The sequence below is a fragment of the Bombina bombina genome, chromosome 1 (genome assembly GCF_027579735.1).
Source record: "Bombina bombina isolate aBomBom1 chromosome 1, aBomBom1.pri, whole genome shotgun sequence".
In the NCBI taxonomy this organism is placed as follows: Eukaryota; Metazoa; Chordata; class Amphibia; order Anura; family Bombinatoridae; genus Bombina; species Bombina bombina.
The window spans coordinates 1,246,814,479-1,246,828,620 of record NC_069499.1 but is presented as its reverse complement, the minus strand read 5'-3'; the positions used below and the strand labels follow the sequence as shown (position 1 = coordinate 1,246,828,620).

The 14,142-nt window shown below is 34.2% G+C and overlaps 1 protein-coding gene across 1 annotated transcript in view; it reads right to left on the bottom strand.

The window, feature by feature from the left end:
* The window catches only part of CDH13 (cadherin 13), a 1,791,933-nt gene extending 1,779,904 nt beyond the window's left edge, over nucleotides 1-12,029 (bottom strand). Inside the window, exon 1 of the mRNA XM_053700758.1 lies at nucleotides 11,878-12,029. Coding sequence (XP_053556733.1) covers nucleotides 11,878-11,922 — 45 coding nt within the window. The 5' untranslated portion in view covers nucleotides 11,923-12,029. The remainder of the gene's footprint in view (nucleotides 1-11,877) is intronic.
* Nucleotides 12,030-14,142: the final 2,113 nt, after the last annotated feature.

Genomic DNA, 14,142 nt, shown 5'->3' with positions numbered 1-14,142 from the left:
TCTCTCACTCATCCAATTGCAAGAAAGCAGAGTTTATCAATGTAGAAATCATTGATGAACTGCCAGTCAAATATTGCTCCTTCTTAGGAATTTAGAGGTGGCTTGATTTGCATAATTGACAATGGAATGTAGGTCACAAAAAGGTGCAGTATTTAAACGACTGTACATGGAGCATATCTAAAAATACTCTCTGTGTCTGAAACAATGATAGCTTACAATAGAAGGGTTTTTGCTAATACAAGAATGTGTGTTGCAAAAATGTTTCCATTAAAATGCATTCATGTGCATTTAAGTTATGAGTGTTATGTCCTATTGACCTCTTGGATGGCATCATATCCCTTTTAAAAGACATTACACCATCAATGGATGAATAGGAGTCTAACATCAATGTAAATTAATTAGTTTAATACATATTTTAAAATATATGTGTTAGAGTTGCTAAGCAACATACTCAGAGACATTATGTTTCTTCTAAAATCTACCAATTTGCTGGAAACTAAATGACATTGGAGGTAGGATTACATTTAACACTTTACAAAAGTTTTGGGCAGAATGAGAAAGCATATAAACACAGTGAAAACCAAAAGTACTTTACACCAGCCAGATTGTGGTTCAGTTTTTGCCCCGTCAATGCAGCCTATCGAATGCATCTTGCAATTCAGGTTCGCTCATGCTAACCTGCTTACAGTAAGTATTTTCTGGGTAATTGGGAGTCCCTGCTCTCTCAGGGGGCTGCCCTGCTTGAGGAAATATCTGCACAATAACTTGTTGCAGAGAAAGGCAGACAAGTTCCAACGTGTGAACCTTATCCATCTATTCCTTAGTGCATGGGGCCCTATAGCTTTTCTCTGCTTGATAAATCACTCCACAAAAACTTTATTGGCATTACGCATGTTTTAATGATGGTGATTGTTTGTATTATTTTTAATTTTACTTATGTGAAATATGTCTAGAAGACCATAAAAGCTTAAATGACAGTGACCTGACTGTAGATCTCTTGTTTTTTCAACTGACAAACAGGTAGAAAGAAAGATATGAAAGATAAAGTGGGTGTCAGCAATAGCTTATTTTTACAACATAATAAAATCAGTGAAAATGTTGATGTTTTTATAGTTCTAGTTGAGTAAAAAAGCCAGATTGTTAGATTTAAACAAGCATATGTTTCATGTATATTATGTGGGAAAGCACCTTACAGTTTAGCTATAATATGCCCAAGACAGCATCTACGTAGCTACAATGCAGTATTTATAGTCTAGCACAAGCATAATGTCTTCAGAAATGTCTTGTTTTGTAGATTAGACTTGGTGTGTGCAGTGACTTCTACTGCTTTACGCATTAAACAGATATTAAACATTTTCTTTGTATAGATGTATTACATGCATGTTAATTTGTGTTACAATATTTCTCACATTTGGAAAATGCATCTTTCTGTGTTCAATGAAACAACATCATGATGTTATGCTAGTGGAGGTGTGCGTCAATTGACAAATAAAGTTGTATTTTTAATTTTCAACCAAGGATCAACTGATCCTTTAGTTCGGTTATGCACAAACTTCTGTTACTTGCTAGTTAAAGTGAAGGTAATGTTTGACGAATCAGTTCCCAGTTTTTAATAATCCTATTAAAAACAGGGGCACTTTAATTCATCAAACTTTACATTTCACTTGTTTTGTACAAATACTTACCTTTTAATCCTGACAGCCGCTCCAGCGATTCCCCTGGGCTGTCGGAAGCCTCTTCATACGTCAGAAATGACGAATCTGGCTTCCTCCAATCACGGTTTTCCAACCGGGGGAATCATGGCCTGAGGCAACGCCGTGATTGGAGGAAGTCGGATTCATCATTTTGGACCAGCGAAGAGGGCTTGCGACGGGTGGAGGAAGCGCTGCAGCGGCTGTCAGGATTAAAATGTAAGTATTTGAACAAAACAAGTGAAATGTAAAGTTTGATGAATTAAAGTGCCCCTGTTTTTAACCCCTTAATGACCACAATATACCCTGTATGTCACTGGTCATTAAGGGTTTTTTCAGGACATAATAGCACAAGTCTAGCAAGAACACACTATTAATGCACTCCCTCCAGCAGGCTTTGTGGAATAGAGCAGTCTCAACGCTGGTGGCAAGACCGTGCTATAATCAAGTCCCAAAAAAAGGCCAGCGACATACAGGGTACGTTGCTGGTCCTTAAGGGGTTAATAGAATTATTAAAAAACAGGCACTGATTTGTCAAACATTACCTTCACTTTAAAGGATGGATTTAGACAGCATGAATGTAACAAATTAATGAAGAATCAAACTAACAAAATTTAACATGTCTGCTTATTGCTCTTTTAGATACACGCTAGATATAATTTCTGTTGTATGTGCCTTTAATATCGTCCCCACAGTGGTCAAAAGCAACCCACAACTCTTAACACTTGCTAGCAGATCATATGAAACAACTACCTCCAACTCATTAGGCTTATATCATATATGTAATATGTAACATAACTTTATGTTTACAACAGGTAAAAAAAATGACAATTCTCTGCATGAAAAGGCTTCTTTACTTGTGAATATATGTGTGACCAATTTATCTAAATTATGCACTATAAACCTCACAAGAAAGACGATTCTTGCAAAGCTTCTTCAAGGTCACAACAACTAAAATGTGGAATTGACTTTGCAACAAATGTTGAAGGGATTACAATATATGGGTCATGTGAACGAATTCAAGAATGTATATCATTGAAATATGAACACAATGACATAGCACTTACAGAAAAAAGATGTTTGTAAAAATGTTTAAACGTTTGGCATTTTTATTAGAATTATGTGTTTGATACATGTTTTAATCCAACATTATGAAAGATTTATGTAATAATTTAGTGAAATCTCTACATGTAAAAAGTAGAAGCCAGTGCTACTAGTACAAGCTGGCAGCAGCACTAAACAATTGTTTATTTCTTTTACTGGAATGAAGATGGCCCAAAAACAAGAGTAAAACATTTACATATGTTCATTAAAGGACTATTTATTATTACATTTTTACATTTGTCAAAATCTGAATGCACATGGCTAGAAATCTCTCATAGATTCTGTACTAATATTTTTCCTGCTACTTAGGGCGGCAATACAATGCAATGTAATGTATTGCATCTTTCTCTGGTGCGCAAGGCTTAATAAAAAAAACAGTTCTAGAGGAAATATGATAAAAAGTGACAGATAGAGAGCCCCTAATTTATTAAGTTATTGTGGCCTTTTGAAAGTCACTTCTACCAATATAAAAATTATCAATTTGAATTTCCATTATGATGTATTTTTAAATATAAAGTACCAATAGGTTGAATTGAAAATCAATCCAATACTATCACAATATGTACCTTCAAATAATCTATATAAAATAACATAAATATTGGAGAGGTTTTATTTAATTGCCTTAAATTTACCAAAGATTCAAATAAATCTCCACTAAGACAATAAAATACCTTAACTATTGTATATTCTTATCACCATAAAGTATTATTGCATGAGATAATAGAGTGGGAGGTTATATGAAACCTTTATACATTTTAAAATGTTCTATTATTTTAATAATTTATCAAATAAACATTCCAGTAATTAATTTAATGACTAATTCAAATATATAAATGACCTTAATAACCCAGAGTCGGGTAAGGAAACATGAAGAATTGCTAACCTCAGTGCAGGGTTATTGAAATATTAAATATAAAATAATAGCAAAATAATAATTATTAAAAATGATTATACATACTGTAAAGAAAATCTAAATAATCCATAGACTTGATCTGTATCTTTTTAATAAATATTATTCATATTTTTACATATGTTGGGCCGAATTACAAGTGGAGTGTTAATTGTGCTAGAAGTAGGATTTCTGCACTTCTTAGAAGTAAACTATTTTTGTTCTTGCAGTAACCTGACTAGCACAAAAATCTGAACTTTGAATATTTAGTCCAGGTTCACGATTTCCCCAAAAAGAAGTCAATGGGGAGAAAAGGAAAAAAAAAATAACACCCAACTATCACGCAAACACAATAGCATATTTACATTTGCGCTAACTCACATTCCAATGAGCTCAAGCCTGAACGCATATTCTAATATGTTCAAACCCGACATGAAAATATGAATATTACATAAATATGCTTTTTCATCTACTTAAATGCAAAGGGCTCCAATGCACTTATATATTTGTATTTTTATGTGTACATATGTATTTATGTATTTAAAGGTGTATATTTGTCTGTAAATACATATATACACATATAAATACATAAATACATACAACTGTAGACATGTATATGTATGCACCCCTATGTTAAAGCACTTTGCCTGCTTTTCTTTTCTAACACCTGAGATCTCATATCTTTGAGCCCTTATAACTTTTTTGTGCAATATTTTTAAATAGATGGTGTTATTATGAGTGTAAGTGTATTTTGTAATGTATTTTTGATGTGTTTTGTACAATTTTTTTGTTTCACGAAACAGTTAGCCACAGCTCTGAGGAAGCGGTAATCATTCTACCGTAAATCGCAATTGCATTCATGTGATTCTGTTTATGCTCAACTCGTAGTACGAGTGCAAACGATCGCTAAAAACCTGATGTCACTTGCGTGAAAACATTTGCGTCTCAATTGTAATCTGGCCCTTTATATTTAATATCTCAACAATGCTCATTGAGGTTAGCAATTCTTCATGTGCATTAACCTTGACAACCGTGGAAATTCCTATGTTCTTCAAATAGAAAACAATATAATTTTTATTATTGCGGAATCTGTGGGCACTCTACAAATAACCGATAATAATAATTTATATCTGCATCTGATAATGTTAAAGGGACACTGAACCCAAATTTTTTCGTTCGTGATTCAACTAGAGCATGCGATTTTAAGCAACTTTCTAATTTACTCCTATTATCAATTTGTCTTCGTTCTCTTGCTATCTTTATTTGAAAAAGGCATCTAGGCTTTTTTGGGGTTCAGAACTCTGGACAGCACTTTTTTTATTGGTGGATGAATTTATCCACCAATCGGCAAGAACAACTCAGGTTGTTCACCAAAAATTGGCCGGCATCTAAACTTACATTCGTGCATTTCAAATAAAGATACCAAGAGAATTAAGAAAATTTGATAATAGGAGTAAATTAGAAAGTTACTTAAAATGGCATGCTCTATCTGAATCACGAAAGAAAAAATTTGGGATCAGTGTCCCTTTAATGGAAAATAGATATCTATACCTATATATCTATAGGAATAGATTTACAGGTATAGGTATATACAGATATATATATATATATATATATATATATATATATATATATATATATATATATATATATATATATATATATATATATACAGGGAGTGCAGAATTATTAGGCAAATGAGTATTTTGACCACATCATCCTCTTTATGCATGTTGTCTTACTCCAAGCTGTATAGGCTCGAAAGCCTACTACCAATTAAGCATATTAGGTGATGTGCATCTCTGTAATGAGAAGGGGTGTGGTCTAATGACATCAACACCCTATATCAGGTGTGCATAATTATTAGGCAACTCTCTTTCCTTTGGCAAAATGGGTCAAAAGAAGGACTTGACAGGCTCAGAAAAGTAAAAAATAGTGAGATATCTTGTAGAGGGATGCAGCACTCTTAAAATTGCAAAGCTTCTGAAGCGTGATCATCGAACAATCAAGCGTTTCATTCAAAATAGTCAACAGGGTCGCAAGAAGCGTGTGGAAAAACCAAGGCGCAAAATAACTGCCCATGAACTGAGAAAAGTCAAGCGTGCAGCTGCCAAGATGCCACTTGCCACCAGTGTGGCCATATTTCAGAGCTGCAACATCACTGGAGTGCCCAAAAGCACAAGGTGTGCAATACTCAGAGACATGGCCAAGGTAAGAAAGGCTGAAAGACGACCACCACTGAACAAGACACACAAGCTGAAACATCAAGACTGGGCCAAGAAATATCTCAAGACTGATTTTTCTAAGGTTTTATGGACTGATGAAATGAGAGTGAGTCTTGATGGGCCAGATGGATGGACCCGTGGCTGGATTGGTAAAGGGCAGAGAGCTCCAGTCCGACTCAGACGCCAGCAAGGTGGAGGTTGAGTACTGGTTTGGGCTGGTATCATCAAAGATGAGCTTGTGGGGCCTTTTCGGGTTGAGGATGGAGTCAAGCTCAACTCCCAGTCCTACTGCCAGTTTCTGGAAGACACCTTCTTCAAGCAGTGGTACAGGAAGAAGTCTGCATCCTTCAAGAAAAACATGATTTTCATGCAGGACAATGCTCCATCACACGCGTCCAAGTACTCCACAGCGTGGCTGGCAAGAAAGGGTATAAAAGAAGAAAATCTAATGACATGGCCTCCTTGTTCACCTGATCTGAACCCCATTGAGAACCTGTGGTCCATCATCAAATGTGAGATTTACAAGGAAGGAAAACAGTACACCTCTCTGAACAGTGTCTGGGAGGCTGTGGTTGCTGCTGCACGCAATGTTGATGGTGAACAGATCAAAAGACTGACAGAATCCATGGATGGCAGGCTTTTGAGTGTCCTTGCAAAGAAAGGTGGCTATATTGGTCACTGATTTGTTTTTGTTTTGTTTTTCAATGTCAGAAATGTATATTTGTGAATGTTGAGATGTTATATTGGTTTCACTGGTAAAAATAAATAATTGAAATGGGTATATATTTGTTTTTTGTTAAGTTGCCTAATAATTATGCACAGTAATAGTCACCTGCACACACAGATATCCCCCTAAAATAGCTATAACTAAAAACAAACTAAAAACTACTTCCAAAACTATTCAGCTTTGATATTAATGAGTTTTTTGGGTTCATTGAGAACATGGTTGTTGTTCAATAATAAAATTAATCCTCAAAAATACAACTTGCCTAATAATTCTGCACTCCCTGTAGTTATATCTATTTACAATAAAAATTACATTATCCTGTATGTGAAGAACATTGGAATGTGAAATATGACTAACTCCTGTCGGGTAAGCGTGCAAGCAATAGGTGTTAGGTTTTTTCTTCTGCGCTCTTCATTGACTTCTATAGGGAGAATACATTAAAGTGGTCGCAAAATCAAAAAGTCCTTTGTTTAACACGAATTGCTTTCAACTTGTAATAGGCGATCAAACCGATGCACACAAATAGATTACTTCTAGCGACGTTTACGCTGTTGCAAAAGCACTATACTGTAAAGCATGCCACTTGTATTCTGGCTCATATTAATTTATAATAAAAGAATTGAAGTTTGTTAGAAATGTCAGTTTTTAATTTTGTGAGGAAATATCTTTATCAAGTCCTGCTCTTAAAGGACCAGTCAACACAGTAGATTTGCATAATCAATAAATGCAAGATAACAAGACAATGCAATAGCACTAGTCTGAACTTCAAATGAGTAGTAGATTTTTTTTCTGACAATTTTAAAAGTTATGTCTTTTTCCACTCCCCCTGTACCATGTGACAGCCATCAGCCAATCACAAATGCATACACGTACCATGTGACAGCCATCAGCCATTCACAAATGCATACACACTTATTCTAGCACATGCTCAGTAGGAGCTGGTGACTCAAAAAGTTTATATATAAAAAGACTGTGCACATTTTGTTAATAGAAGTAAATTGAAAAGTTGTTTAAAATGACATGCTCTATCTGAATAATGAAAGTTTAATTTTGATTAAGTGTCCCTTTAAACTTCATGTTGGAAGAATCATTATTAGAATTTCACGTAACATATAAAAGTATATTGCAAGGGCTTGTAAGGCAAATCATTATTCATTTTCCTATGTGGATTTTAAAAGTTGGGCTTATTAAATTGTTAATTTCAAATACATTCAATGAGATTCTAGCATTCCTTCAATAAAGCTTTTAACCTTTTTATAGGTCTACAGTCTCAGATGTTTCCCATAAATGTTGTACTCTTGTATAATACAAAATTAATGCATTAAGCTTTTTGTCAGATCCCAGTTCTTTGTCAATGTGACTCTTCCCTATTTAAAACAGAATCATACTTTTTTTTCAGACAGCATTAAAGTGAATGGCTTCTTCCATTAATTGTATGATAGCAATTAATACAACCGGAAATATTGTATCTGTTTCTAAAGGGGAGGACTCACATCAAAGATAATCGGTCCATCAAAAAATACTACATAAAATGACTGTAGGCATTACAAGAAACCATCAAAATGGGTAGCTGGTGTGAAGTCAGAAACTGAAACTATATTAAAATGAAAGAAACAACTTTCTGCTGATTAGAAGCTGCTGGCAAGATGTATCAAGTATGCAAAATTCCAACTATATGGCAGCAACTTCTGCAATGCTGTAAAGAAACTGTCACATTCTTTCATTTTTAGAATAATGATAATAAAATATGTTGCATTTTCACCAATTATACCAGCACTCAATGCTTCAATTACACTCATGTAATATGGGTATTCTAATTATTCTGATACTTTTAACTTCATTCCTTTTTTACAAAGTCCTCAAGATGGTTATGTATTTATAGTGACATAGTTCTCAAAAAGCACAATTTATAAGTGTGCACACTAAATGCTGTGCCAGAGCATTGAGAATTAATGTTTATAACCAAATGGAATTTATGTGGGTCTTTTAATATGCAGGTGTGGAATTGAATCATAATCCAAGACCACAGACACTGGATAATACATGTCACAAGTGTTTATCCTGAGTACTTTCAATTGCTGTTGTTCTCCATATTTATATTTTTAATTCTATGCAATACAGAACTTTCTTAATACAGCAACTATGCTATTTTTTTTATTATTGTATAAAAACAGATGCCAGCCCACAGCTAGCTGTTTCAACTCTCTCTATATAATCAATAACAAATGGTCATTGCTTTGAGTAAGCTTAAGGAAAAACTGCTTGATAGACTTAATTCAATAGTCAGAAAATAGAAATTGATAGAAGATTCTTCATAATGTATTTCAGAATACAAACATAATAGCTTAGTAACATGGCCTGAAGGGTCAATACTTATTTCTTTGAAAGCTTGGGTTTCAACTCATTTCAGTAAAACAACCAAAGTTAACAACTTCTCTCTATTTGTTTCCAACTTACTATATAATCACTTTTTTTGTAGAATACATATTAAAACTATTGAAGAATGACTTTAATGATATAGCAAAAAACTATATTTTAGAGACAATTTAATAAATATACATAAAAAAAGAAGTTGTAAAAGTTCTATTTGTAATTAAAACTTTAGGTGTTGAGTTCCTACAGTGCCAAATGCACTGCTTGTGTATTATTTATATCCAAGGATATCTACATTTCCAAACTTCCCTTTAGCATGTTCAATACAAGCACACAATAAAGGTTCATTTCCTATAAATTGAGATCTTTTTAATAATATTTTATTGTTTTCTTGTTTTTTTTTAAAGATGAGCTTGTTGTCATTAACTGGATAAGTGGTCCCTTTAACTGGCCTCCGCATTATGTGCTGAAACTAAACAAACATCACACTGAGCAGTCCACATCACTATAAAAATGTATTGTTAATATACAGAATCCCCTTGACAGCTATGCAATGTTTTATCTAGCAGCTAAGGAGTTAAACCCCTTCTTAAATTACACACTAGAGACAGCTGCATTTGTTTGAGTAGATTTGGATCTGTCTTCAGTTTGGCTCTAATATATGATGTAATAATGTAATAATAATAATAATAATAAAAATAATAAGTACACATACTTTTCCAAAAGGAAAGCAACAACTTAAGGCAAAATAAATCTACCATCAGGAAGTCTTTGCTCACAGGAGAGTTTGTGTATTGCAGTTTGCCAATGTAATTACTGCCAGGACCTAATAATGTTCAGATGTACACAGCCTAAGCCAAATGCAATTTAAACCTATTAGCTTTAGACATGGGTACTCTGCATTATATTACCCAGAACTGTTTACAGGTGTATAGGTTTTTAATAATTGTTTTATGTCTCCCTGTCTAGCAGTAGGCTAATTTATGGTGCTATATTTATACTAGTCATGTGAACCATTGGTATAGTATAAATTCCCAATTATCTCTGACTCCAACCAACTACACATCCTAATATCTCCTCCCTGAAATCACTGCATCAATAACAGCCACATAGTTAAAAACATAATCTATTCATGCACCACATACTGTGTTAAAGTTTCCACAACTATGTAACACTTTTTAAAGCTAAATGGCTCAAATCTGTATTTTATTTTCAGATTCTATTCACTGGTTAATTCATAGACATTATTCAATAAAAAGTGGAACTATATTATGCATTTCTGAATGAAAAAAAATTGAATCATTTTATGAATTGAATTTATACTCTTATTTTAAAACACTTGACTGATTTTATTAAAAAAAAAAAAAAAAAAGAAAGAAACTTCAGAACAACTTATTCCATTCTCTGTTTTATCAAACTTTCTGAGGATTGTTCCTTTTTCTCAAAGGATGGAAGACATTTGTTTTAGCTGTAAATGTTCCTAAATGCTATAATCTGCTGTCTTGCTCTATAGTCTGTTCCTTCACCACTGCTCAGTTAATGTTTTTTTATTCTGTGCTCACAAGTTTCATCTGCAAAACAGGAAATTCTCTGCTGTCTGACTTCTGCACACTCTGCTGATCTTTAAATTCTCCATCACATCGATTCCCATCTTCAGTATAAAATGACACAGCTCAAAAACTCGATATTTAACCATTTACAAATCTCTGCAACTAGCTCTTCTCAGATAAATGTGATAACTTTAGATATACAAAGGCATGTTTGTGGGCAGTTTATTCCAAAAAGAAGGATAAGGTAAATCACAATTCTTAACATAAAGGGTTAACAAAGAGAAAAAAAAAAAATAAACTCAGAAGAAGAGAGTGAGGAAAATCATGAGCTACAATAACTAAGTATACTATGCATAGAATATTGTAAACTTACAGTAATTAGGGATATATCACTTGAATTAACCTACTAGTATTTTGTACTGTATTTAGAGGATACTTAATATCCCACCCCAGTAAATATAAGAGTGCATGAAGTGATACAATTGGAGAGTGCTGTCTAAAATTTAAAAAGCTCTATGTTGTTTCACAGAGTTAGTATAAGAGACGTGGGAAGATGTGGGAGAGAAATAAATATCCAGGTCTGAGTGACAGCAGCAGCCGAGAGCATTAGCTGCTGGCTGGAGAACTAACACTGATATTCATGTTGGTTGCTGGTATGGGGATATATCTTATCCTTAATAGGAATGCATGTATGTGCACATATGGGGAGTGTATTCAGAAATAGAAAACAATACAAGAAAAAGCTGTAACCTGTGCTCATATACAAAAAAGAATGTTACAAAAATACAGTATTGTCAAATGAAACCAGTTCCACTGGGGCTTCAGGGTTGGTACTCCATTGCAAACTTCAGTAAAATAGTCCTTAAGGTCCAGATGCAAGAAGCAAAAATCCGAGGATCATATTAAAGGCAAGTCCATAGTAAAGCAAACAGGGGGTGTTATTGGCTGTATATTACCCCCACTTTGTGCCCCAGGATGTTTGTAGTTAATTGCAGCTTGCATCACCCCAACATTCCAAATTAGGCTTTCAATACATGGTGGAGGCAGGGGTGCATATTTTGGGGGTGATCCATTCCCAACACAGTATAGGGAGGTGACACTCCCTAACCAAAGTCCCTAATTTATATCCGTCCTTGGAGGACCCCCTCCCTTGATTTCCATGTTACCATCCCAAATAACTAGAAGTCCAAGGTCCTGCAGCAAAAGCTCTACCTCCCCATAGTTTAAAATACATTTAGATAATTATTAGAATAAAAATGCAATAACTGCCAAAAAGAAATAAAAGGTGAAGATAAATGCATAGAATAGATAATCTTACCTGGTACAGCAGCAGTGCCAGTGTGATCTGCGATTTTTGATCCATTTTTGTCAAGCTAGAAAGAAACAGGAGGCTTTTTCATTCATGCACTAAGGCAGCACTGAGCATATTTCCACTGTGAAACAGCCTTTCAGAAGAAGCTTTGCCTTGAGATTCAGCCAACTTCCCAAATAGATCAGCAGCATCATCACTAAAGCATTGGATAGAGGCTGATGACCAGAACCAATGGCTTCACAAGGTACATTTCCTCACAACGTATCCCCTTTTTGTAACACTTATATTGGGTATCCGCCTCTGGATGTAGCAAGATGATTTTTTTTTTCTCCTGATTTTTCTTTATTACGAGCTGTGTATAGTTTTGCCTGTAACATGCAGCCCTTTGCTTCAATCCTGTGATCCCTAGTGCTAGAGAAAAAAAAAACAGCGATGGCTCTTAATTCATGTTAATGAGAAGGTGGATTTAATATTTCACATTATTTCAATTATATTTTTAATTTAAGAAACTAGGGCATTTCAAAGGAATTGCAATGTTTAAATAACTGTCTGGGTGGAAATGTATAATATTGTTAGTGAGCTATGCAGCTTGGACACAACCAGTGTAGTGTTTTGCATATGAAACAGGCTGAGGACAGAGTAGGCATATAATGAAATACTCCAAATTCAGAGCACCTTTTAAACCAACCTCCCAGCATATGTCCATTTTATGGTTAAATGGCAAGACATCATTTTGAAGCTCCCTAGCTAGAATAGCTAATAGGCATCCAGTATAATAATAATGTTGCCCTTTGTGTTCAGCATACAAAAGTATCATTGCAACATAATAACAAGTGACTGAATGAGGCAATTGATGGAATGTCTAGAATCATCCAAGACTTAAAAATTCCTAAATTAGGGCATGGCTGCTTTTGCAAATCTTCATTTCAAGCAAATACAATGGAAAACTAACACATGAAACTGCAGATAGCTGGGGTGAGGCAAATTTTTTAAAGATTTTATATAAGTTTATAGCATCACTTGTTCAAAATGAAAGATTAGCAAGCAGAAGCATAGTGGTGTATATTTATTTGCTTTCTTCATTGTAGAAGAATATATTATTCTGGAAGAACAATATGTTTTGTTTTTTTCTTCTGTGTGAGACAGCAGTAGCTGGTGTGGTATGTTCACACTTCTGGTAGTATATAAGCAGACAACAGAACTGAACAACTGATTACATTTAAATTTCTCGCATCTTATTTGCAAAAAATCCTATTCAGAAATGTAATTAGTAGTCCTTGGATAAGAGGAAGGTGAATAGCAGTGCCTGGTGCTCTTTTATACATAGAAAATGGTACGTGTCTAGTGACAGACAACAGTAATTACACACGTTTTGGTAAACAACATTTTATTAGCTTTAATACAGTATATGTTATAACTACATGGGTATTAGCTACTGCATTACCAAATACGTGTAACAATATATCTTTTTGGGCCTGGGAGATATTTTTTTTGACACTAACAGATTTATCAATGTACATGTAATTGGGACAGAAATAAACAACATGTTGCTACTCCATATTCCTCAAAACTTGGACCACATAAACATTATCAAGATATCGGACCCATTTTTAATATATCTATAGTAGATCTCAGAAATAAGGGATTACATTGCAAAATATCTGCAAAGAAAAGAGAAAAACACATTTGAAGTTATTTTGCTTTCTGTTTTCCAGTCCAATGACACACCCTTTGAAAAGTTTTATGAGCATTGTTTATTTTGTCTTCTCTGATTTAACCAATTAGAGAGAGATATTAAAGAGCTGTGAAGGAGTTCTTGAACTGTACAAAATAATCAGAGCCCACTACACATACTTAAAATGAATTTGGGGTTTTAAGTAATGGTACAGATGTATTGAACAGCTTAGTATGGGAAATGTAATCTCTACATACTTATATGTGAACTTTTTGTATGACCAGATTACAAGTGGAGCTCAAACTTTTGCGCACAAGTGTTAAGGGGTTTATCACAAGTGTTTAAGCTCATAGTGCTTACCACTCATATTATGAGTTGAAAGTAAAAGAGATCGCTTGGGCACAATCGTGATTTACGCTAGACTGATTACCTTAACTTCAGAGCTGTGGTTAACTGTTTCGCGAAACTAAAAAGTGTTACAAAACACATCAAAAATATGTTACAAAGTACAGTTACACTCATAACAACACTATCTAATAAACATTATGAAAAACTATTGCAGAAAAATGTTTACAGGGCTCAAAGATATGAGATCT